This window comes from Pseudonaja textilis, chromosome 3 (assembly GCF_049901715.1).
Source record: "Pseudonaja textilis isolate UNSWEBS1 chromosome 3, rPseTex1.2, whole genome shotgun sequence".
NCBI classification, from domain to species: Eukaryota; Metazoa; Chordata; class Lepidosauria; order Squamata; family Elapidae; genus Pseudonaja; species Pseudonaja textilis.
Window position 1 is genome coordinate 158,517,474 of NC_141992.1, and position 26,731 is coordinate 158,544,204.

General features: G+C 35.6%; 1 protein-coding gene across 2 annotated transcripts in view; it reads right to left on the minus strand.

Annotated features, from left to right (window-relative positions):
• Positions 1-9,752: 9,752 nt before the first annotated feature.
• CCDC178 (coiled-coil domain containing 178) overlaps positions 9,753-26,731 on the minus strand; it is a 133,572-nt gene continuing 116,593 nt past the window's right edge. For both annotated transcript variants that reach the window (XM_087931205.1, XM_087931206.1), the window contains one exon: positions 9,753-10,442. In XM_087931205.1, the coding sequence (XP_087787331.1) occupies positions 10,371-10,442 (72 nt within the window). In that variant the 3' untranslated portion in view covers positions 9,753-10,370. The remainder of the gene's footprint in view (positions 10,443-26,731) is intronic.

Genomic DNA, 26,731 nt, shown 5'->3' on the forward strand with positions numbered 1-26,731 from the left:
AGTATGTGAATAAGAAAGACTTTGTAGAGATCAGTTACTTGAACTTTGTAAGGCTTTTTGACAAAGACCCTCTTTTCAAGAAACCTTGCCAATACATATAGGTATCCATAACAACCCACAATTATATCAAGATAATAATATATGTCACATCCTCCTCCTAATGATGTCATTAGGTACTTTGGTTTTTGATGCATCCATATGTTGAGCCCTTTATGCCATGGTGCCACCCCAATACATGCAATCATGCAATGAAAGCCTTTTTAAAAATTGATGACTGCTTAATGAACAGAAAGTAGAGTTGATGAACAGAAGGAGAAAGGGATAAAACTGGATTCTCGAAGGCTTAATCCAAGTGTACTACAAAATTCTACTCCATTTTCTAATATCTAATAGCCAAACATTTCAAAATGTCTGTTATAGCACAATAACGTTTTCTACAAATTAAACTTATGTTGTTCTTTCTATCATGTTCTTATTCAGACTTTATCTTCAGGTACTTGACCAATGTTATCTTTCCTAAATCTGGCAAAGGAAAATATACATAAGTCAGGATCCAAAATGGACCTCCATATATAGATTGACACAGGATCCAATAAGGGCATCAATGGGTCAGGAATATTAAAAGTATGAAATGAGTATTTAGCGCCCAAGAAACTTCAAGTTACCTCATTTGCTTCATAAATGCCCTCCACAAGGAAAAAAAAGAGGCAGAAAGTATGCATCCTGCTCATATTGAGGGTGCTTAAGGTTTAAAAATAGGTAATGAAAGGTTTAATGAGGATCACACATTACTTTTTAAACCTTTGATTTGTGTTCTTATAACTTTAAGAACCAATATGATGTATAGTAATGGTTAAATTTAGAAACCAGTAGACTGTGTGCTCCAGATTCATCTTTGCCATGAAGCCCGCTGTGTGACCTTGGCCAGTCATTCTCTCTTATCCTCAGGTAAGAAGCAATGGCAAACCACTTCTGAAAAACTTGCCCAAGAAAGTTGCAGGGACGTGTCCAAGCAGTTGCCAGGAATCACGACTGACTCAAAGGCAGAAATCCATTAAGGATAAATTATACTATCCAGCTTTGGGTGCTACTGCTCTATATGAGTTCCCTAAAGCTTTTATTGAAGGGTACAGCTATTCATTTGTTGACAAATCCATATTCTCAGGAGTAGATATATTAACAGTGCAACCATGGGCCACTTTTCTATATAAATTTCTATGAGTAGGTTCTTTCTTCCATTGTCCTCCTCATCAGCAATTTATGTTCAAACAGTCTAAAACAATATGAAAGAGTTGCTAGTGTTTTCATATCAATATTACCTTATATTGCCATTACTGTACAGTTTGGGGCTTTGTGGCCAGCTACCATGACAATAGATGCACAGCCTGGAACCAGTTTTAGTTAATTAGAGTCAATCAATCCAAACTTTGCTAACTTACTCATGTGAAACAATAGTATAATGAACCAAAGTCTGCAAGATGATTGGGAAACACAAATTATTGCACCCTGATAAATTAAATGTGACTATTACAAAACCTTCCTTTTAAATGAATATTCAGAGAGGGAATGTATGGGTGAATAACCATAATTTAAAATAGAAGGGGAAAATGTAAAAGCAGCTACAATCCCAATTTGCTAGTTTCATGTTTTTCTAAAAGAAATAAAGTGTTCGTGTTACCATATATGCTGGACAAAATGTGCATAAGATAGCGTGACTTTGGAGAAAGGTTTTTAATAAGCATTTTTAACAAATTCTCTTGCAGCTAAGTTTCTTCTGACACTATTCAAAAAGTTGCTAGTTTTTAATAGTATGACTTCATAACTTGTCCTCTTTGACTACATTTCATCAAACTGTAGGAAAAAATTGGTTTTGCTATAAACAAAAGGTATTATAGAGATTTAACTGGTAAGAAGTTACACAATATTCCCTTAGGAGACAACAGAAGCTAAAAGCTTGACATTGGTTAATGTTCTATAGGCTCAGATATAAAGTTAGTAATTAGATAAGAGTAGGGAAAATTAAGATTCAGAGGAACATCCCAGTAGGAATTGTGTGGATAAAAGAAACTATGCTAAGATTGTGCAACGTATTTTAGAAATAAATAGGGCAATTGCCATAATTACTTCTGATATACTAAAAATCATGACCACATCCTGTCTCTTATGGTTTCATCATAAACAAAAATAATGATGATGAAACCTAAGAAGATAAAAAAATGTCCTAAAAGATTATGAAAATCATGGGCATAATTTTTGTACATTACGAGATCTTGTTACAAAGATATTCTGATATTTACTGGCTTTATGGATTACAATTAGATTTCTCTAAGGAGCTTCAAACAGTTGGTATACATAATACTATCCATTCAACCCATTAGTTCTTGTAAGAGGCTTCTGAGATAGGTCAACTGAGAGAATCTGACTGTAAGAACCAGACAGTGATCTTCATAGCTGATAGGGGATTTGAACCTGCAGATCCTGAGTCCTGTCATAATATTTGAAGTGCTGCATTGGTTCACTGAGGCTTAGGAACATTTGGGGCTAAGAATAACAATCTCTCTCATGACCACAAATAGCAGCAAGAAAAGGACTCACTCCTTTTTACACATTCTAGAAAGTCAGTAAGTGCAATTTTAAATTATTATGCAACATTGAATTTAGACAATACAGTTTTAAACAGTCTCAGAGAGAACAGTAGCTCCGAAAATATCTTGGATGGGAATTGATGTGAAGCAAGATATTTTCCAGGATATGTCTCTGATGGAAAGAGCCTTAATGTGACCTTTCAAGTTAATTCTTTGAAAGAATAAAAAGATATTAAATCAACTGTTTTGATATAGCTGATGTAGGCACAATCTGACCTAAAGTTACTCATGAATAACATTTCATCCTTTGGTTTCCATGCTCCACTACCTTCATATTGTTTTCTTTTTGTTTAAATCCCATCTCAACAAAACACAATGGGTGAAAATTATTTGACATCAGTTCAAATAACTATATTTGTAGGAAGTGACATACCATTGTTTCCTAATCCATCATACAAGAAGTTCATGAATGAATAAATATCAAGAGTTTAAAAGTAGCTTCTTTGGGTTCACTTGAGTTATTCACGAAAATATTCAATAACATAGAAAGTTGTTAAGTAAAGGAACAAACTTTTAAATTCCTCAGCACTTTTTGAGGGGAGAGGGGAGGATTATTATTAGCAAAATCAAAATAAAAGACAGAGGTGAGGAAATATCCAAGCCCTCTTTGCTTTAAAAGGAAATGGAGGAAATATCTTGAAAACATGCAGAATGCTTTATGTATATCCACACTGTATTCATTCTAGTTTACTCTTAAGTATACCTTCACAGTGTTGCAGTCTTGGCAAAATTCTAGTCTTTGAGTTTAATTCCTAATGACTTAATTCCAAGAGCATTTTTAAAGGATTGGATAGAATGTGGAAGGGTGTCATGTTAAGATAGTAGCTCTACTATGTGATCAAGTCTTTGGGGTAAGGCCTCAGTCATGTCATAGCTATCACCATCTTGATTATTTTTTTTAATCTCTTTCATGGATGCCCCTGTTTTATGAACTGCCTATGTAGTGCTCTGGCCAACAACATATGTTTTGGTTGCTACCTCTTCCTCTTCCTCTTTCTTCTTCTTTTTGGAATATCTTTGTGTTTCCCACTAGATAATTCAGGTTTGGCCTAGTTTAGCTTTCTGAGATCAATTACAGTTGGCTATGATTTTTATAAAATGAACAAAAAGCCTCTGTGAAAAAGATGAAAAGTAACATATAAGCTCAAGAAATGCTGCATTTATTCCATGGCATTTTTGCAGCAGACATACATGCTATTGTGTTTCATGATAAGAAATATGCCAAGCACAAAAAAGGAATAAGAAATAGGCAAACATGTTAAAAACATAAAAAAGAAAAGAAAGCTAAAACTAGTTGACACCAACACCATCCAATGTTTCTTTTTATACCCCTTTATCCTTATGAACCATCCTCACTTACATAGCATTTGTTCTCCAGTTCACAGATCATCATGTGTGCTTAACTTCCAGCCTCAGGCAATCAGAAACTTGCTCTCTGCTAAGGGCTTTGCAGTAGTTAGATTTGAAGACAAAAAGTGCTTTGGGGCACACAAGGGTGCATATGTAGGACTATTTGCAACTCCTTAAAGCAGCAGCACTTTCACCTGAGATTATTAAACAGTTACCCTATTCAATATTTTGCTCTTTTAATTAAGACTCTAAAGTCATTTTGCTATTGTTACTCTTGATGGTTTTTTTAATGGAACAATACTGATGTGCAATTTTAGTTAGCTTTTCACTATTACCTTGTGAAAACTTTGTCTTTTTTTCTTTTCTTTACAGCTGTACCACTGACTAATAATACATCTGCTTCTGGAGTTCCATCAAAAAAGGCAAAATAATTCCTGAGAGGGCTGTTTGCAAAATGTGAGCACTTTATGAAAGTATGTTCTCACCCAGGATTCCCTCAGACCTGCACCTAGTTTATTCTATTCCACTGATGCTGATGAATTAAACAAATACTTTGCACCCTCCTTGGTGTCTAATTTATATGCTAATTTACAATCTGCACACCAGGAACTGAGCCAGAGACCATTCATTAAAAAAAGAGAGAAAAAGGAAGAAACGCTCAAACTCAGCAACAGGAACTGCAGTTGCAAAGAAAACATGGGCATGTCCTCTTGCACCCACATCACATTTTTTGTTAACATGACCAACTTTTATAACTACCCCCTGGCCCAGCAAACACATGGCAAAAAAATCTCAAAGACCCTCCTTAGGTTTACTATTATTTCAAGCACTCTTGACAGCAAAAAAAAGTGTTCTAAAGCTCATTCCAGATTCTGACGATGTGTTTTTTTCTTGGATAAAATCCACAGTGAAGTGTCTTCGGGTTTTGAGACTTTGTTATGCCAAGAATACATGTTAAATGAAGCACAATATCTGTTGCATTTATAACATGATCAAGTAACACAATGCGTAGCATCAAAAGGAAAAGAAAAAACACGTGTCTGTTTCTCTCATGGGAACATACTATGAGCCACTGAAAACATTGCAAATGCAAGTGAAGCAGCTGTTTCTGGTTTTTTTTTAAGGTCTCTAACTGAGAGTTCACCTCCCAAAAGATGTGCATGAATGCAGACTTAAAATATATATAATGTGATTCAGAGGCGGGATTCAAATTTTTTTACTACCAGTTATGTGGGCGTGGCTTGGTGTGTGTGGCAGGGGAAGGATACTGTAAAATCTCCAGTCAGAAGTGGTATTTGCTGGTTTTCTAAACTACTGAAAATTTCCTCTACTGGTTCTCCAGAACTGGTCAGAACCTGCTGAATACCACCTCTGATGTGATTGTATACTGCTGTGTAGGTACGCAGTGAAAAGCAGACTTAAGCATCATATATTTCGTTTCCACAAAAATAAGATAAAATGGGTATCACAGAACAGATTGAATAGCTCTTTTTTTAAATTGTAAAACTGCAAGACTAGAACACATAAAAGTATATGGAAATTCCGAACCAACAATTTGAAAATAATTTTAATGGGGTGAGATAATACAAATGAAAAACTAGTATCAAGAGACTTGGAAGAGGTGTGGGCATTTTGGGCTGACTAAGTGAAGCAGGTATTATAATATCAGAGAAAACCAGCTCTCTTCATAAGCGTTTGGAGGGAAATTCCACAGAAAAGAAGGCAACTTATTTTAGTATAGCAGTGCATAAGAGTTTACAGAATCCTTATTGGTTTATATAGCTATGCTTTTTTTTTCGGAACAAGAAATCTTTTTTCCTTTGGTTTCTGCCTAAAGTTCAGGCATTTCTGCTAAGTTTGGAAGCTATGGGGTAGGAATAAAAACAGTAGCTAGCAAGTAATGGCTACTAGAGATGAGATATATACAGTGTTTCCTTGTAGTACAGTAAATTGTAGCGCAAGTAGCTTTATGTTCTAGATGCAAACAATATATCCAATGCTCAGTTTAAAGTAGCTTTTTTTCTAGAACACCTCAAACATTAGCTAAGAATGCTGGGAATGATAGGATTTGTATTCTAGCACATGAATCCTTTAGGCCACGGCTGTCAATCTCACGGCCCATGAGCCAGATGCATCACATGCTGGCCCCGCCCCCGCCCAATTTAGCGAAGGGAAAAAAGTCCCTGTACGTCATGTGACGCCGCCGTAATGACATGAGTTTGACACCTCTGCTTTAGGCTATCCTCTCTCTCCAGTTTGCTTCATAGATAAATCTACTTGAATTGTTGAACCAACTTCTCAATAAGACTGTCTGTTCTATGTGGTGTCCACTTCTCTAGTGAAACAGAGAGACATCTACTCAGTTGTTACATCTGCCTCTGAAAAACCTGTCCCCGAAAACAGAGATGGCCTCAGATCTCTTGGAATTTTGGAAGGCTGTTAAACCTAGATCTTCGGGGGGGGGTTGGGGGGTTGGGAAGGTTGAGTATGGGATTGAGGAGATATTTTATGATATAGTTGTATTGTACATTGTTTATATTTTAAGCTGAATTAATAGAATAGTTCTTTGTTAGACATTTTTAGAATATGTGAAGTGATATAAATGTTCATGTAAGTCATGAATTTAGTAAATGTTGGGCATTTCTGATTTGTTGATTGATGGAGAATTGCCTATGGACTTAGTGTTGGATATGATGTAGGATCTATACAGTTCTTTGTCTAACATACTTGTAATAGAATTCTCTGCTACTCCTTTGTATCTACAATCCTTTTTGGAAGTAATAAATCTTAATGTTATTGTGTGGGATTGTCTATAATGCTTGGCAATGGTAGCATTAGTAGATTTTTTGGGAATGGCAAAAAACATTTCCCTGAGTTCTGTATGACCCTATTACCTCATAACACTTTTCTAAAGCACAATTTTACATAAAATATGAAACAGTTAAAAAGAAATATTATTAAGTGATGCTGAATTTACTAATCACCTATAATTTTTATCAGGAGCTTTGAATGAATGATTTGATTAGAGGATTTCAAAATCTGATATCTGAAACGAATCTCTGAACTGATTCACTCTACTCAATCAAATCAGGTACCTGTAATTTCTGAGTTTCCAAACCAATTTGGAGATTTGTTGGGGTTGTTTTGCTCCATAGATTTTCAAACATTTTCAGCTTGCACTCCATGTATGGACAAAATTAAGAGAGGCAAGTTGATGCTTACCATGATATTGACATGCATGGCAACCAATGACTTTAATATTTCCCAGCACTTCCCAACCAGTACCAGTACTTAGTAAACTCTGCTCTGCTCTCTTCATTTGTCCATTTGTCAACATCATGCTAAGTTTATTGAAGGAGGAGTGACAGATTGTAGCTTTTGGTTTTCCGTTTTATTTGACTTATAGTATAGTACATATTAATTGTGCCACTGTCTGCAGTTTATTCTTTCAGCCATCCCTTTTATCATCTTTCAACTCCTTCCCCCAAATTAAAAAAAATAATCTAAAATAACTTATGTCATCTTCTTCTGCTTGCCTTTTGTCACTTGTTCTAGAATCTAGTGATTGAATAAGCCTTCTCCATTGCATAAGTGGGCATGAGATAGTGTGCCTGCTGCTAAGACTATTACATATAATACAAAGTATTTCTTAAAATATCTATCTGTCTGTCTGTCTGTCTGTAATAGTGGTAATGCATACCTATTTTCCAAATTTTAACAATTATGTAAGCAGCATATCGATAGAATTCCCAAAATAATTTCTCTTATTATATAGTATGGATTCTTTTTACTATCAACTTTTGATTGTAGTCATTTTTGTTTTAAAATGATCTGAATTTTTTAGGAATAGAAGATGAAAATATCTATATATTACCACTAACAGATTGGTGAAATCAATATAAAGTATTTACTTTTAATTAATTTTCAAACCAAGGCATATATAGGACAGGAAAATGAAGTTGTTTTTAATCTCAAGGACAACAGGTTGTCTAGCCTCCCATATCAAAAACAGGATCTATTTTTACACAAGAATACTTGCTCCTATTATGGTTAGGTTTCAATTTACGATCCTATATATGTAGTACAAAGCATTTTCATAATCAAGTTTTTTATTCCAGGCATGCTTCTGACCTATGGAATTTCATTCAAAGGAAGTCTTATCTGGAATCAACCTTGCTGTATTTTAGATGCTAGTTGAATAGTTAGAAGTAGAATAGATGGCAAATCTTTTTCTAAGGTATCTTTGCCAGATAGTTCTTTACAGCTAATTCCTGCCTTGACTACTATAATGTTCTACACCTCAGAAGCTATTTCTGAAGAATTCCTTGAAGAGACTAGTGTTCCAAAATACAGCAACTTTGTTCAGGGGCTCAATGAGGGAAGTATAGATTATGTTTTTGAAAGGTGATATGGAGACTGCTAGCTTGCTTCTGGGCATATTTTAATATTCATGCTGGACTGAGTCATTCAAAGCTGACAGTTTTGAAAATATTTGCTAAAATGTGATCCATTCAAAGCTATCAGTTCTTATCAATCAGGTACATATGTTCGATGTTCAGTAGGGACTCCATACATTTATTTATTTAATTTATTTATTTGTTTGTTTGTTTCCATAGCTGTCCATCTCAAGTGATGCTTTTCAACATGTATCAGGACTAAAGAGGAAAGATTATGCATTAATCTCTACACTGCCTGGAGATGGGTAATTAAGAAACAAGAAATATCATAAATAAATACAATAATTTTTGACTTGATAATAATGCTAGAGACAAATAAATGATATATGGATATTGAAGAACCTCATTAAGGATGCCTAGAATTTTGTTTACATGGGTTGCATTAGTGTACATTGTCTATTTTTGCTGCTTCATGCAAGATAATTAATACAAGATAGTTTCAATCCCATAGTCCATTTCAATTGCTTTTCTGGTTTGTGAGTAGCTTTGGGAAGAAAAAAAAAACCAGAGGCAACATTTTCTATATAATATACTGTATGTATTTTTTAATTAAATGGAACATTGTTAAATTGTTTTTAAAATGTTTATTTGAATTTTATATTTGTAATAGTCCATTATCTTTATTTTCATATCCTTTAAATTTTGACCATTCTGCTAAAATAATTGTCAAATTTTGCATTGTTTATAACTGATATTGGTTCCTGATATCTTGAAAGAACTTGTGTATTTTTAATGATTTTTTTGGTCAAGAATAACACAGTATTTTCATAGTAGGCAGAATCAGTTACATTAGAGGAAATGGATAGAAATTGTAAATATTTTTAACCCAATAAAATATGAGATAAATACAGGATGTTTTTTTTTGTTTCAAGGCTTTTGAAATATTGCTCCAAGATTTATATTGTTGGGAAATGTTCAAAAATCTTTCAACTTGTTCCACTTAGTATATTCATAACACTGTATATGTATTTGTTGTTTTTGCTATTCATTTTTGAATTTACTAACCATATATTGCTCAATAATAAATAAATTATGACTTAGACTAATTTACTTTTATCACAAAATATGTTTTACTTCTATAGGTAATACTATTCAGATTAATATTATAAAAGTAAACTCAGATAAAAAGATTTTTTGAGATTCTAGATTTTCTGCGTGGCCAAAAGTTGTTCACTTACCAAGCTTCTTTCTTTCATCTTTTTTTTTTTGCATAATATTTACCTCAAACTTGCTTCAGGCTAATGTCTCAATAATTTCCACTCCTTTCTCAGGTCCTTACCACAAAGGACTTGACTAATGATCCATGGACAAAATGAAGCATTTAAATTTATTCATTAATCATTCATCTCCAGCTCATTGAAAACTTTAAACTTCCACAAAATTAAGATAGAACATTGAAGAGTGATTGAGGGAGACAGCTTTCAGTGAGCTAAAAAAGACTGGTAAACACAAAAACAAAAGTACATTAGACAGAGTCTTAAAGTGTCACATGGGCATCAGTATTGTTACAGTTTACATAAACTTTAAGTACTGAATCGCAAAGCCTTTATTCGGTCCAACACAATGGGGAAATCTGGGGAAGCGTACAGTCACTGTCAACACCACCAGTAATTATTCTCTCTTCCAATTAATGGTGACATAGATTAATTATCAGATGAGGCAAAGCCAATTGCAATCAGTCACCCAGAGCTGAAATTAGATCGTTCCTGACAGCAGCATGAAAGTCACCTGTTTCATTGTTATGGATTTGCTGTAAGTAAGAGAATGGCAAGGCATGCTGGGAGGTGGTGAGTTTTTCGTCCATGGAAGTGTGAAATGGCAAACAGGTGAATGTCCAATTACACTGTTATCTGAACTGTGTGACTTTTCTTGTCTTATATTTCAGCATCCAAGACACAGTGGTTGTTTGCATTATCTTCTAAGTAGACAAACCATCTGTCAAAGACTTCAAGAAAATGTCTGTATTTTGGACTGTCTCTAATAATCCCCCCTATATGAAACAGAAAAAGAAAAACAAGAACACATTCAATAAAGAAATAAATATATAGAAATATATAGAATATATAGAAATGGTAGCAAGAATTTTCAAAACAATCTTTTATATTGTTTAAAAAAGTGAAAGCACTGCCACTTTATTAAAAAAAAACACAGGACACTCATTCACACATTCCTGTAACTTGGCTGACTCTTGATACAAACTATCATAAGATTATCTTTCTGAAAGTAAACACCCAATTTTCAGGCAAGTTAATGAAGCTTTATGTGCAACCAGGTTAGTGTTACCAGTGGTATAAAGTAAGAAGAAACTAGTTTACTCAATTTATTCTAATAATAGAATATTGCTTTCATTATTTGTCCCTTTTTCATGATGTTGAGGGAAGCAATCACATGTAATTATAAACACATATACATCTTTTTAAAAATCCTTTTATATTTCTATCCTTAATGGAAATATGCGATATTTGTATCCTAAATTGAAATAATATAGGGAAAAAATAGACAATGTAGAAAGCAAAACATAAGTTTTATGAAAAAGAATGTATAGAGGAATCATGTTGCATAATGATGACAAGATTTGCTCCTTGCTGTTGCAACCCTCATCCTGTATTTTCTACACTTCAAAAGGTCTTTTTCAATTATATTCTATCTTTTTCTTAACCAAGGAGATTTGTATGGTGCATATCATGTCTGCATCAAGGTGAAATGGCTATTACAGAGATTCCAGTTAAGAAGGTCATCATTCTCTGCATGCATGAAGAGCAAATCAATCTTCTGAAGCAAAAGGAAATGCTATGTTGGATTTGGTGCTGGCAAGTAGTGTGACTATGATAGATAAAATGGCTGCTGGGGAATAACCTTGGACCAAGTGATCATGCATTAGTCCAGAAGGATTTAATTGAATAGGCTGTTGGAAAAGTGGCTGTAACTAAGGTATTTTATTTCAAAATGGCTGATTTTGACAAGCTACAAGTTGAGTGCAGAGATGAACTAGATGTCATTCTGGGGAATATGGAAATATGGAAAAGGATCTACATTTTTAAAAGAACATTGCATAGATAACTCATATTTTGCATTTTATGAAAGATGAGAAAGTTTCCAAGCCCTGATTGCTTCTATTAATGTGATGCATACAGATACCACCCATTTCTAACTATTGAACCATGAACCTCTGTACCATTGTGATTTTAGCAAAGGAATCCCATTGCAGCATAGAAAGTAGTCAGACACTTTTGCAGTTTTCTTAAAACCGACTGCATAAAGAAAGGTGAGAGTCATAGTACCATAATTACACAGGGGAATTTACTAAGCTGCATATACTGACAATGCACTTGCTTTCTTTCATTTGTAGAGATGGCCCTCTTGTACTGTTGTATGCCAGTTACTTATTCTCAGAAGTTTCAGATAGTTTTACAAGTACTCCATGTTCTTTTTCAGAAAGCTCATAGTCTCTGTATAAAATTATGCCACTGTATGAAATTATATTGCATTTGGGTAGTGATAACAAAAAAATAAAATCAAATGTTTAGAAACCTACTGAGCCAGTTTCCTGGGCTATATGTTATGCAACTGAAGAAAATCTTCCCCCGTTCTAATCTTAAATTCAACATGCATGCACAAACACAGAGAGAGAGAGAGAGAGAGAGAGAGAGAGAGAGACAGACAGACAGACACACACTCATACACCATATACTTGGAAATTATTCATATATGAAGGGTACTCATTTTATTTATTTATTTTTGCTTATTGAAATTGAGTATGTAAAGTGTCTCTGAAAAGTACATGCTTAAGGTGATAGTTGTGTGATAATGAAGACTCTATAGTAATGATAGCTCATTATTTCACATATTTGGTGAAACAATAGCCATCAAATGATAGGTGTAAGCCTCATCAACATTAGAGATAAAAAATAAACTCCAATTTCTGGTTGCTTTCAGGATGTTGGACAGACAGATGCAGAATTACTACTGTTTTTATTAGAAAGAGAGAGAACACACTTTGAATTCCAAATAAATACTTCATACAGCTTGGTTTATTGCTAAGAAGAGGATATTTACAAATGTAACAGTGCTATAGTATCACTGCAAAATGTGGAAATTTATTCTTAATTGTTGAAACATTGAATAAACAAATGTATTAAAAAAGAAAGAACGTGATCTATAAATTAGAAGCAAATTGTGGACATCTGAATCAAGATTTGTCAGGACCAATTATTTCAAACACATCTTTGTTCCTTTTGTAATGATTAGTTGTAAATGTAGACTACATAGAATACTGACTGTACCTAGAATGGGATTAGTTGAGTGTACTGCTCCATCTAGAATATTAATTAATCTGAACTTTTTTAAAAATCAGTTTTCCAAGGATGTGACATGACAGGTTTCATTCTAGAAATAAGGCTTTGTATTAGTATACTAAAATTTTAATGGTAGGATTGCATTTTGGAAATAATAGTGCTTCGAAGGCCACTAGTCTGATTTGGATAGCTTTGCTAATTTATCAACCCCAGGTCTCAGGGTGGATTTCTCATTACAAGTATTAACTTTACCATACTTAAAGAAATATGGAGAGAAAACCCCTTAGCTACTATGACTATGAGCATGGCATGCATTTACAAGCCATAAGGACAGCAAATTAATACCTAGTGTATTTAGTATTTAGTGTTATAAGTAAGATAACAAGGTAAAAACATTGAAACTTAAACTTGACTGTTTCCTTATTAATATTCCCACATTTGCTACTTTGGAAATAGGTTTTACAGGGTTCTATAATACTTTTTTCTTTAATACTTGTGTTTAGGACAGCAGCTTAAAATACATAAGCACAAATTAACCATAATAACAAAAATATAGAAGGGTCTTATTAGGAAGAAGCAATGTTTTATTTGTATTTCTACATGCTATTTTAAAAATTCAATCTAGGAATAAAGCAGTTCTATCTTTCAGGGAAAACTGGATGGAACCATGCATGACATGAGTAAGACATTTAAATAACTGAAAAGGTGAAAGTGGACAATCTTGTTAAACAAACACTTTTATTACTAAGAGTCGGCAGATATGCCAAATGGAAATGCAGATAACAAATTGACAAGAGACTCAAGTCATGCCATGAATTTAAATTCAAGCATCATCTTTGCATGGAAAAATAACAATTGTATGCTGGTTTTCCTATAAGGATACTGGAGTCCTCCACTTGAATCAGTAGTGAAAACTGTAACTTGCATATGTCAAAGAACAAGGCTCTTGGACCTCAAAACAGAAGTTACATTTAAATTGATTAGGGAATTCAAGTTCAAGAAGAGATACTTTCCTATGCAAGTATTCATGTCTAAATATATACACTTTTAGGAGGTTATTTTCAGTTTTTTTTTACTCCTGGCAAATTGCATGGATTAATCACTGCAATTTTCTTGGCAATGAATTTTGGAAGCAGTTTGCCATTGCATCTCTTCCTAGGGACAAAAGACTGGCCCAAAGGTAATTAGCTGGTTTCATGTCTAAGATGGGACCAGAATTCAAAGTCTCTCAGTTTCTAGTGTGATGCCTTAGTGACTGCACCATAATGGAGCTTTGAATATTTACATGTTCTAATTCAAAGAAAAGGTATTGACAAAGGGAGGAGTAAGAAAGAGAGACACAGCTTTGGAATGTAAGAGTCATATAATCAAAGAATTGTGTTTATTTGGCAAAGTCCATAAAAAACTGAAAGTATACGATCTAGTTTGCAATTACGTAAAGAACATTACAGAAAATATGTTTAATAAGGAGTTGTAGTTCACTAGATTTTGTAAAGATACTTCATAACTTTCTCCAGCTGATGCTGAGATGTAATCCTAGATACACTTATTTGTAACAAATGATGGTTATTATAGAATAAACATTACAGTATTTTCAGTATTTTGGTTACTGGAGGATATTGCTATCCAAAATCACAGAGGAAGGAGAATGAATCTTTTAATAATCTTAAAATCAGTAGCCAACAATGACCTACATTAACAAAAGTTATATATGCAGAGAAAATGGCTAAATAATAGGTAACTTGGAAATAGAAAGCATATTAGAAAATAAACTAGTACTGTATCTTTATATGCCTAAATACACCATGAACTGTCAAACTGGAATTGGAACCACTTACAAGATATAAAGGCATAGAATAGATTAAAGCTCTTCCATCCAGAACACAAAAATAGAATTAGTCAGTATTTATTTATTTACATTGTAAGTGTCTTTTTTAATTGCTCTCTCTCTCTATTTTTTCTATTACTGTAACATTTAGCTCATTCCTGTACCAGAGGAGACTCTCGCCAATCTACAATACTTCTGAAATTTTTGTTTGATTGTTTGGCTTCATTATTCTGCTCTTTTATATCAGATGATTAATTTATTGTAAAGTTTGTGATAGTAATTTTAGGTAGCCTAATGGCACATCAAGTATGTTTCTCAATGCAAGCCTTCTCACCAACCGACTAGAAAACCAAACAACATTGGCATGACATTAGCAAATTTCTCCCTGTCTTGCCTAACTTGAATTAATGTCAATAATATACAAAGAAATAAGTAGCACCAGCCTAAAGTACAGTATCACAATTATAGGTTTAGATCCTTGAAAAATTCTCTTGTTCTTTTTGCCAGTTGTCTTAATCTAATAACTCATTAGAATGAAGAACCTAAATATCACAGAAATTGTTTTAAAAAGTGGAGAAAAGTAATGGCTATTGATAAATTTCAAATTATGTCTTCAAAGTACTGCTCAGAAATAGAAAGAAAATTTGCTTGTGTTGAGACGTTTTGTATGAGAAATGTACTGTACGATTAAATACTGATTCACTTAACAATATATTTGATTCTGAGGCACTCAATCTTTGATATCTGCTAAGCCAGCCATCAGCTTACTTCCTACAGTATCCAGATACGTTTAACACATGCAGGCTGACTTCAGTATGGATTGTTACATGGAAAAACAGCTGTAGAGAAATCAGTCCTAATTCTACAAAGATATAGGACTTCATTGTTTTACAGCCAAGCTGTCATCATATGGGTCACTTGATCATTTGCAAGTGCTTCTTCCTGCCTCTGGAGGAGTGTGATAAACCAAGTTACCCACCCATACACACAAACAAATGCAAAGGCATTTGTCATTTTGAGTAACGTGAGATGATTCCACATACATCTTTTGTCCTTTGGTATAGATTTCTTGAAATATTTTATCCAGCTAAATGTCTATGGTCCCAAAGTCCTAATTTAAAAATGTTGATAAATGAAGTATCTCTTTAGCTAATAAATGAAGTATCTCTTTAGTTATCCTTTGTCAGCAACATTCATTTTAATGGAAAGTGAGTTTACAGGGTTACATGATTGAACTACTGAGCCAAGTCAGTGTTGGCAAATGATGGGCTAAATTATTGATGTTACACACTAATGAATTCTGATGAGAAATAAAACACAGACATTACGTTTCAAGTGGTTCATAATTATTTTTGTACTTTAAAAGCAATTTTGTTCTTTTTCCAAATCATACCAGTCTGTAAAACAAAAACATTGCTAGTGATTATAGCTAGAATTAGTGAATTTGTGGCAAAAATGCTTCTCTGCATTGTCCCATGGATACTTTACTCATATGACGCTTTTCATTTCCTTCTCATTTCTGGGAAAAGATAATTAAATTAAATGATGAAATTTTAAAACCTTTAAATAAGACAGTCTTTGCAACCATGATTAAGAGTTCAGTAGGTATGTTTATAATCAATGATACAGCAGCATGGATAATGGAGTTGTGTTAAATGACCATAATTAAATCAGGAAGTAACAAAAGCAAGGAAGCTTCTTAAAGTACTGATCCAGCATGATGTATTTTAAGAGAGGAGGCTCAAAATTAAATATAAGATGGGTTAGCATTAATCAGACAAAATGGCCTAATGTTTGCACACAGCCATAACATCTTTCAAAATGCTTAATAATGGCATAAAAATAAATTGTTCATTCAGCACTGTTTTAAATGTAAATTGTATAGTCATGAAAACATGACCTAGATCATCAGTACTATTACAATATTGGTAATAATGCACAGCATGTGTTTTTAAAAAGATGTTGTGTATCATAAGCCCTGAGCCTTTATGCCACTAAACATGTCACTTTCAACATCTGCCAGAGAGGTTTTATACAAATCTCTGGCATAACTGCAAATTCTAGGAGTGATGTGGTCTATTCAGAACTGATTATCTTTGTCACACTGAGAATGAACTGCATACCTCTGCAATTCTTACTTGTGCTTGCCCTTCTTCTCCTTTCTTGCATTGTATTTCAGCAAATGTGTCAGCATTTATTAAACCAAGATTTCCTATTATGTACAAACAATGGAAGTATAGTGTAAGAGCTTTCTTTAAACTTTCTTCACATATAGCCACTCCAGTTGGAGGAAGCCATGAATGAATAGATTGTTATATTTTTATCCTATGTATATGCTTATGCATATGTATATGTTACAAACTATTCTAAAAATACGAGTTCCATACTTGTAAAAGAAGAAACAGATATCCTGCGATCTCCGGAACTTAAAATTACATTTAATGTATTTATTAAGCTTTCGTCAGCCTCTGCTGACATCATCAGAGTATTAAGCTACCATTACAGAGATCTTTGCCTTTATATACAATTAATCAATTTAGCCCTTGTACGTGTAATAGGCCCTCTCAACTGCCTCCCATCCATATTTAGCTTTGTTGTTTTTGCTTCCATCATGTTGGTCAAAGGAGGCTTATCTCTTGTTGCTTTCTCCCATGCCTGACCCAGCCTGGAATGCTTATCTCTAGGAGGTGATGTTAACATGCCAGCTATTGCAATTTGTTGCTTTGCTCGTGACCTTGTAGTTGGCCCAGCTGGTTCTTCATTATTCCTGTCTGCTATAACTTGAGGCAGCTCTGCCAAGCTCCTCTGCATTTGAACAGGCCTGGCTGTGCCTTCATAGGATGTGTCCACATGCCCAGGGATGGGGTGGTGCCATCGGTCCCTGCTCCCCAATGGGAAGTGGTCTCTGCTCCTCCTGCAGGGTCTTTCCTGGTGTCTCAGTGCTTGGTAGGCCAGTGGTAATTCAATATGCCTATTGATAGAATTGCTGTTGGAAAACCAGACTTCTTTTAAAAGGCATCCTCCTTTAGTTATATCACAGGCAACAACCTCAGCTTTGTGAAAGCTGAATGTGTGCTTATGCTTCTGCATATGTGCCCAGATCTGAGAATGCTGTTCTTTGTGCTGGATAAAGCATTGCTGCACAATTTGTCCTCGAAAGAACTCATGGACATACAGGTCTGGGTTCTACAGTGGGATGCAGCTTTTATTTTATTTATTTATTTATTTGATTTGTCAATCACTTACAAGATAATAGGTATAAGTACATACATAGTTATTAATACATGAAATGGGTACATATAAGAAAAATAAAAGAAACAATAGGACAGAGATGGTAGGCACATTGGTGCGCTTATGCATGCCCCCTACAGACCTCTTAGGAAAGGGATGAGGTCAATAGTAGACAGTCTAAGGTTAAAATTTGTGGAGTTTGGGGAAGAAACCACAGAGTCAGGTAGAGTATTCCAGACATTGACCACTCTGTTGCTGAAGTCGTATTTCCTGCAATCAAGTTTGGTGAGGTTAACCTTGAGTTTGTATCTATTGTGTGCTCTTGTGTTGTTATGGTTGAAGCTGAAGTATTCATTGACAGGTAAGTCATTGCAATGTATGATTTTATATATCATACTTAGATCAGACCGAAAATGTCGTAATTCAAGGTTTTCTAGGTCTAGAATTTCAAGTTTAGTGGCATAAGGTATTCTGCAACGAGTAGAGGAGTGGAGAACTCTTCTTGTGAAATATTTCTGGACTTTCTCAACTGTGTAATATCAGATACATAATGTAGGTTCCAGACTGATGAGCTGAATTTAAATATTGGTCTAGCAAATGTTTTGTATGCTCTAGTTTAGTAGTGTGATATTACCAGAGAAAAAGCTACATAGGATTAGATTAACAACTCTTAATACCTTTTTGGCTATGTAGTTACAGTGGGCTCTAGCACTTAGATCATTAGAGATGAGTATTCCAAGGTCCTTTACAGAGCTTGGACCATCAACAAGGTCTTGACTATTCAGCTTGTATTTTATTTTCTGATTTTTTTTGCCAATATGCAAGACAGGGCATTTATTTGTTGAGACTTGAAGTTGCCATTTGTTTGACCATTCTGTTACATAGTCAAGATCTTTTTGAAGGGTAGCAGTGTTGTCTGTGGTATTGAACAGCTTTACATCATCAGTGAAGAGAACGCAGTTGCTCTTAATGTGATCACAGAAGTCATTTATGTAGAGTATGAAGATAGTTGGTCCTAGAACACTGCCTTGGGGGACACCACTGTTGACAGGTACAGAATTTCATAGGACACTCCCAATTTTGACCATTTGTTGTCTGTTTGACAGGAATGCTTCTATCTAGTTATGGAGGTGTCCAGAGATACCATAAGATTTTTTTTTTTAGTAGTAGTTTGTCATGTACCACTGAATCAAAGGCTTTACAGAAGTCTATGTAGATTATGTCTATTGTTTTGCCCTGATCGGGTTGTGTCGTCCATAAGAGTTGCAGATTACAGGATAGTTTTTTTTTCTGAAACCAAGTTGTTTATTGGAGAGTAGGTTGTTTGTCTCTAAGTGGAGGATAATGGATTGGTTAATAATTGATTCCATGACTTTACAGGTGATGCAGCATAAGGAGATTGGTCTGTAATTTTCAATTAGGCTGGGGTCTCCCTTTTTGAAGATGGGGATGACCGTGGCTTGTGACCATAGGTTAGGCAAGGAGCTTAGAGGTTCTGCTACGGCAGTGGATAGCTTTTTTAAGAAGTAGGCACATATTCCATCCGGTCCAATAGATAGAGATGGTTTTAGATTGCGTAGTGCTTTTTCAACATTGTCTTCTGTAAAATCGATACGTATTAGATCATTGTAGTTTTTTGTGGTTCAGCTAGGAATTACTGGGCTTGATCCATTGCTGTTTACAAATACTGAGCCAAAGAATGTGCTAAAGATGTTGGCTTTAATAGTGTCATCATTGCAGTCTTTACCATTAGGTCCTATCAGGGGTGGGATGGACCTTTTAGTTTGTTGTTTACAAAATTGTAAAAAGCATGGGTGGAATTGGTGTGTAGAAGGTTTTCCTCTTATTTAATGTGATAATTGGTGCATTCAGTCTTTATCTGGTGGCATAAATTTTTGTATCAGCTTTTGAAGTTGGCAACGTGACCAGATTTGTTTTTCTGCCAGAGTGATCTCTTTTTAGATTGAAGTTTCCTTATTGTTATGGGTAATCTGTTTTTTGGGGTGGGGGGTGGGAATTGTTATTGGTACATATAGTTTGATGACTCTTTTGACTTCAAGTAAAAATATGTTGTAATGGTCTTCAACAGCATTACATCCAGTGAATAGAGATTGCCAATCAAAGGATGAGAGATCATTGTCTATAAGATCATAGTTGCCTTTTTTGAAGTTATAATTGGGGATTACATCATTGTGATGATTTTTGTGTGGGTGTATGTTGACACAAAAGTCAATCATATTGTGGTCACTGTTGGAAAAGGGTTCTTTAGTTTGTATTCCATAAATTAAATTCAAACTATTGCAGAAGATGAGATCGAGGCAGTTGTTTAATCTAGTATTGTTCCTTACTAGTTGTTCCAGTCCCAGATTTGTAACAGCATTGTAGAAGGTTGCATGTATGGGTTCAGTTGTGGCAAACCAGTCGATTTTTCTGTGGCCCTTGAGGCAACGATTCTTCAACTAGAGGTTACTGAAGAGGTGAAAAATGCCAATAGGCACTGGCTGATAGGGCTTCTCACCAGCCACAAGAAGAGTGTCACATTGTCGAAATCGGAAATGACGGCCTCCAGGAATTGAGGAAGGACAATTCCACAGTCATACTACCAGCATATAAGGGCAGGGTGACAGTGGTCATGGACAGAACAGACTATAATAACAAAGTCTATGACCTCCTCAAAAGGAGCACCTATCAACTCCTGGACAAAGATCCAATGACATCATTCAAGAACCAAATTAACAAAGTAGCCAATAAACTCAAAAGGCAAGGGAAAGTTGATGAGGATTTAAAAATGATTTGACCAAGAGACTCAGCCATGGCGCCATTCTATGGGTTACCAAAGATCCACAAGGCAGAGGTACCCCTGCGCCTCATTATTTTCCTTTGTGGCACTCTCACATTTGGTTTAGCCAAATGATTATATGGCCACAACATCTAATTGAAGATGCCTCTACCAATGTGAGATCCTCTACCAATTCTTTACAATGGTTGGAGGGAGTGGAGGTAGGGGAGGATGAGACAATGGTCTCATTTGATGACATATCACTGTTTACGTCCATCCCTCCCCCACACACAGTTATTTTTATTCATACTTAGATATTTATATGTAGGCTTATTTCAAGACAAAACAAAATTTGATATAATCTGTTTGAGGCATTTCCAAATTCCCACTTCAAAGACTTGAAGAATTGCTTTGCATAGATGGTACATCTGAGACTCTTTTGAACTGAAGTGATTGAACTATTAGTTTTCTGGCATGCTGGGTTCACACTAATCTAAACAAATCTAGTAGAAGTGGATATGGGTCATCTGAAGAATAAAGGGATTGAATTAAGACTCTCAATAGAAAGAAATACAAAATAAAATATTATGTTAACATAGCCATGATCTAGGGAAAGCTAGATCAAACTATGCATAGCCTGATAAAGAGTAGCAATGCTAAGAAAACTGGCATGAAATTAATTATATATGAAAATATAAAAACAACCCAGCAGGTCAGTTGAAGGAAGCCAGAACAAGGAAGAACTAGGAATGGACATTTTTCAGGAAAGGCATCCAAGAACAGCAGCTCCCAGCTTTTTGGGCATCAGGGACTGGTTCCTTGGAGAAAGGTTTTTCTGTGGACTGGAGGGGTTGTGGTTTTGTATGCTACCTGAAATCAGTGGATAGGGTTTCACTTGTTTGCGTGGCCCAGTTTCTGGCATGCCACAGACTGGTGCTGGTCCACAGACTGGGGATTGGGGACCCTGCCCTAACATATTATCTTGGCTAGTTTAATCAAGTAATAGCAATATTTCAGAAAACATTGGAAAGAAGTTTGGAATTTTAAAAAGCAGATAAATTATCTCAACCCTTTTCAATCTTGCTTCTAGTCTTTTGCAACCAAACCAAACCACCATGGCTGCTTTGATAGGTAATCTCTTGTAGGAGAGAGATGGGAGAAGGACTCAAATCAGATGAGATCAAATATTTATTACAATATATACAACATAAGGGGAATGTTACTATCAATTCTCAGCAGAAATTGATCTGATTAACCAGGATAAAACATGTTTTTGAACTGGAAGTTGGAAACATATCTGTCTATTCCAGCGCTCCTCAACTAAGTAATTCAGTAGCAGTCATCACAAATTATATTCTTGACAACCAGCATTTTCAATTTATAAAAATCTTCAGTAAACTATCTGTATTAATAGTCATAGAGAAATACCCTACAATTAACAGCATAGGTTAACCTTAAAATCAATAAAGATCTGTTGAAGAGATATATCTTAATGATTTCTATGTTAGTGATGGTATAACTATTTGGGTGGGTGGCTGGATGAGAAAATGCCTGACTTAGGAAGCCATTAGCAACAACTTATTTAGCAAACCTTGGTTTTACATTCCTGAGGAAGTGATGGATGAGACTGAATAGTTCCCTGTGTTAATTAATACAACATATAGATTTCCAGTCAGTTATATGTTATACCTGGATATGAATATGCAAGCTATCCTGGGTAAAGCCCTAACTTTTGCTCATTCGTTCTGTTGTAATTATTAGGGCCTAACTAGCTTCTCCCTCCAATTTCACGTAAAATTCAAAATTAAACTGGTGGCAGAAATTAGGGAAAAACTTTACTGTGCCTTTTAATTTCTTTTTCTTTCTTTCTTTCTTTCTTTCTTTCTTTCTTTCTTTCTTTCTTTCTTTCTTTCTTTCTTTTTGCTGAGTTTTCTGTTAACATTTATTTTTCAAATGATTTTTCCTTTTAAGGGAAATAAATAGGGTGTCTGTTGAGAACTAAACATTGGTTTTAATGAAAAATCTATCCAAAGGAAAGTATGTCCTGCTTCTGTGGCTACTTTGTATAAGAGGAAGAAATTAAAAATTAGAGATGATTGACAGTCATTCAGTATGAAATATGCTGTTCTGTGTTTGAATGTTAAGTATCATATTGGTTTAGAGTGGCATATGGGATAGAGGACATTAGTATTTTAAATTCCTGTTTCCATTTTATCCCAGAAATTTCTCCAGTTCCATCAAAATCTCAAGGACAAGTATGTACAGATAACAAATAACAGGTAACAGGTAATCAGAATTGGAAGGGACCTTGTAGGTCATCTAGTCCAATCTCCGCCCAAGCAGGAGACACAACACCGTTTCTGACAAATGGCAGTCCAATCTCTTATTGAAAGTCTCAAGTGATGGAGCTCCTACAACTTCCAAGGGCAAGCTGTTCCATTGGTTGATTGTTCTCACTGTCAGAAAGTTTGTCCTTATTTCCAGGTTAAATCTCTCCTTGTTCAGTTTCCATCCACTGTTCCTTGTCTGGCCTACAGGCGCTTTAGAAAATAGCTTGACCCCCTCCTCTCTATGGCAGCCCCTCAAATATTGGAAGACTGCTATCCTGGCTTCCCCGGTCCTTCTCTTCACTAGACTGTCCAGGCAACAGTTTCTGTAACCGTTCTTCATATGTTTTAGTCTCCAGTCCCCTCATCATCCTGGTTGCTCTTCTCTGCACTTTTTCTAGAGTCTCAACATCTTTTTTATAGTGTGGTGACCAAAACTGGATGCAGTACTCTAGTTGTGGTCTTACTAAGGCTTTATAGAGTGGTATTAGTACCTCACTTGATCTAGATTGTATCCCTCTGTTAATGCAATTTAGGATTGCATTAGCTTTTTTGGCTGCTGCTGCACACTGCTGACTCATATTTAGCTGATTGTCCACTAAGACTCCAAGATCCCTCTCACAGTTACTGCTATTGAGCCTGGTTTCACCCAGTCTATATGTGTACTTTTGGTTTTTCTTGCCTAAGTGTTGGACTTTACTTTTCTCTACATTGAATTTCATTTTGTTAGATACAGGCCAGTGTTCTAGTCTGTCAAGATCCATCAGGGTCTTGAGCCTATCTTCTTGGGTGTTAGCTATTCCTGCCAACTTAGTATCATCTGCATATTTGGTAAATTCCCCTTCTATTCCTTCAATTCAGTTGTTAATAAAGATATTGAAGAGTACTGGGCCTAAGATGGAACCTTGTGGCACCCCACTGCTTACTTCCCTCTATGTAGACTTAGACCCATTAAGGACTACTCGTTGAGTATGGTTTGTCAGCCAGTTGCGAGTCCATCTAGTAGTGGTGCTATCTGTTCCACTTTTTTCTAGCTTACTAAGAAGTAGGTTGTGGTCTACTTTGTCGAATGCCTTGGTGAAATTTAAATATATTATGTCCACAGTATTTTGCTGGTCTACTAATTTAGTCACTATGTTGAAGAATGAAATAAGATTGGTTTGGCATGATCTGTTCTCAACAAACCCGTGCTGACTGCTAGTTATTACTTTACTTGTTTCTAGATGTTGGCAGATCTGTTTTTTAATTATCTTTTCAGTATCTTCCTGGGTATTGATGTTAGGCTGATTGGTTTATAGTTTCCTGGGTCTGTTTTTTTTTCTCCTTTTTTGAAGATGGGAACCACATCAGCTCTTTTCCAGTCCTCTGGTAGTTCCCTGGTGCTCCAGGATTTTTGAAAGATATGGTGCAGTGGTTCTGAGATGACTTCTGCCAGCTCCTTTAAAACTCTGGGATATAATCCATCAGGCCCGGTGATTTGTGTTCATTAAGCTCAGACAGGTGCTCTCTTACTATTTTTTTGATTATTTTAACTTTTATTTCTGGTCTGTCTTTTACAGTTATGTTTTTGGTGGTTTGAGCTATAGTTTCTTTTTGTGTGAAGACAGATGCAAAGAATGAGTTAACAGTTCTGCTTTCTCTATGTTGCCTGTTACTTCCTTGCTGTTTTCTCTCTTTAGTGGACTGACTGTTTCCTTGATTTTTTTCTTGTTATTTATATGTTGGAAGAAACTTTTTTTTATTATTTTTAACTTTTGTTGCAAGTCTTTGTTCGTTCTGAGCCTTTGCTATCCTGACTTCGACTTTGCAGATTCTGGCTATCTGCTGATATTCTGCCTTAGTTGTATGTCCTTCTTTCCATTTTTTGTACTTGTCCTTTTTTTCTTTCAATCTTCCAGAGAGACCTTTGTGCAGCTATGCTGGCTTCTTCTTGGATTTCTTGTTTTTCTTTCTCAGCGGTATTGTGCTGGTCTGGGCTTCTATGATCATACTTATGTAGTCTTAAAGAAATATTGCTATTTTCTGAAATAAAGGCATCTCTATAAATATAAATATTTGTCAAAACATTTAGAGAAGTCCTTCACTCATGGCAATGAGTATGTTCCTGAAAGTTCAGTATGGCACATCAGATGATTTGGGAAGGTTTTTAAGGTAAGCTGAAATCTTTGGGAGACTTCACTTACCTTCCCACTTGATAATGATTTACATAGTCCTAAAAATGCTAGGTTTCATCTGGGTGCCTGGTTGGGGTGTGTTTGAGCTGGAGGTATCAGGGGGGATCTGTTTGTGCCCAGGTGTTTGCCTGGCTTGTGGTCTTTTTTCAATCTCTATGGCTTCTCTGATGATTCTGTGGCTGGGGTTTTCTATAGTGGCTAGGGTTTTGGTGCCATTGAAGTTGATGCTATGCCCTGTGGCTTCCATGTGTTGGACTAGTAAGGAAGTGTGTTCCAGCTTTTTTACTGCATTTTTGTGTTCATCCAGGTGGGTATTTATTCTTCTATTGGTCTGTCCAATGTATGTGGCCGGTCATGATGCACAGGGGGCTTCATATATGCCCTGGTTTTCCAGGTCAATTTTATCTTTGGGGTTTCTAAGGATGGCTGCTATTTTTCTGTCTGTTTTGAAGGCAGTCTTGATGTGATGTCTGTGTAGTATCTTACTAATTTTGTCTGTAGTGCCTCTTATGTAGGACAGGACAGCTGTTCATCTTCTGGGTCTCTATTATGTCTCAGTGTGTTTTTGTGGATCAAGCCGGTGATTTTGCTTTTGTGGAAGCCGTTGGCTGTCAGAACTTTAGTCAGGGTGCATAGTTCAGTCTTAATGTGTGTCTTGTCTGCCAGGCGTTTGGTTCTAGTAATTAGTGTTTTAGCCACGGAGTTTATCTGTGCTGGGTGGTGGTGGGATTGGGCATTGAGGTAGCGGTTAGTGTGTGTTTTCTTCTGGTATATGGTATGTCCTAGTGTGCCATCTGTTTTTTTGTAGATTAGTACATCTAGGAATGGTAGTTGTTTGTTTGTTTCCGTTTCCATGGTGAACTTGATTTTGGGGTGTGTGCTGTTTAGGTGTGTTAGGAAATTGTTTAGGTTTTCTTTTCCATGGGGCCAAATCACAAATGTGTCATCGATGTATCTTAACCATAGTTTGGATTTGTGGATGGCATTGGCCAGGGCTCTGGATTTGAATTCTTCCATGAACAGGTTTGCAATGATGGGTGACAGTGGTGATCCCATAGGGGCTCCTTCAATTTGTTTGTATCTTTGTCCTTTGTATATGAAATATGTGTTGGTTAAGCAGTGTTCTGTTAGTTCCATGAGGTGTTTAGCTGGTTGGTATTTATTTTTGATGATTTCAAGGGTAAAAGAGACCCCGATAAAAGAGACCCTTGAAATCATTAAAAATAAATACCAACCCTAGCACCAAAACCCTAGCCACTGTAGAAAACCCCAGCCACAGAATCATCAGAGAAGCCATAGAGATTGAAAAAAGACCTGAAAGCATGAATAGAAGAGATGATTCCACCAGACTGTCCATCATTTGGAAGCCTGCACTCACAAACAAAAAAATCTCCACACCACAAGCCAGGCAAACACCTGGGCACAAAGAGATCCCCCCTGATACCTCCAGCTCAGACACACCCCAACCAGGCACCCAGATGAAACCTAGCTTCCTAACTAAAGATAGCTGTCCATTTACCTGGAGCCAAGCTGCACTAAAGGCCTCCAATAAAGTAACACAATGTTGCCAGCCAATCAAGATACAAAGAGAGCCAAAAAACACACAGAAGATATTAGAAATACCAATCAAGCAGAACATAGCAAA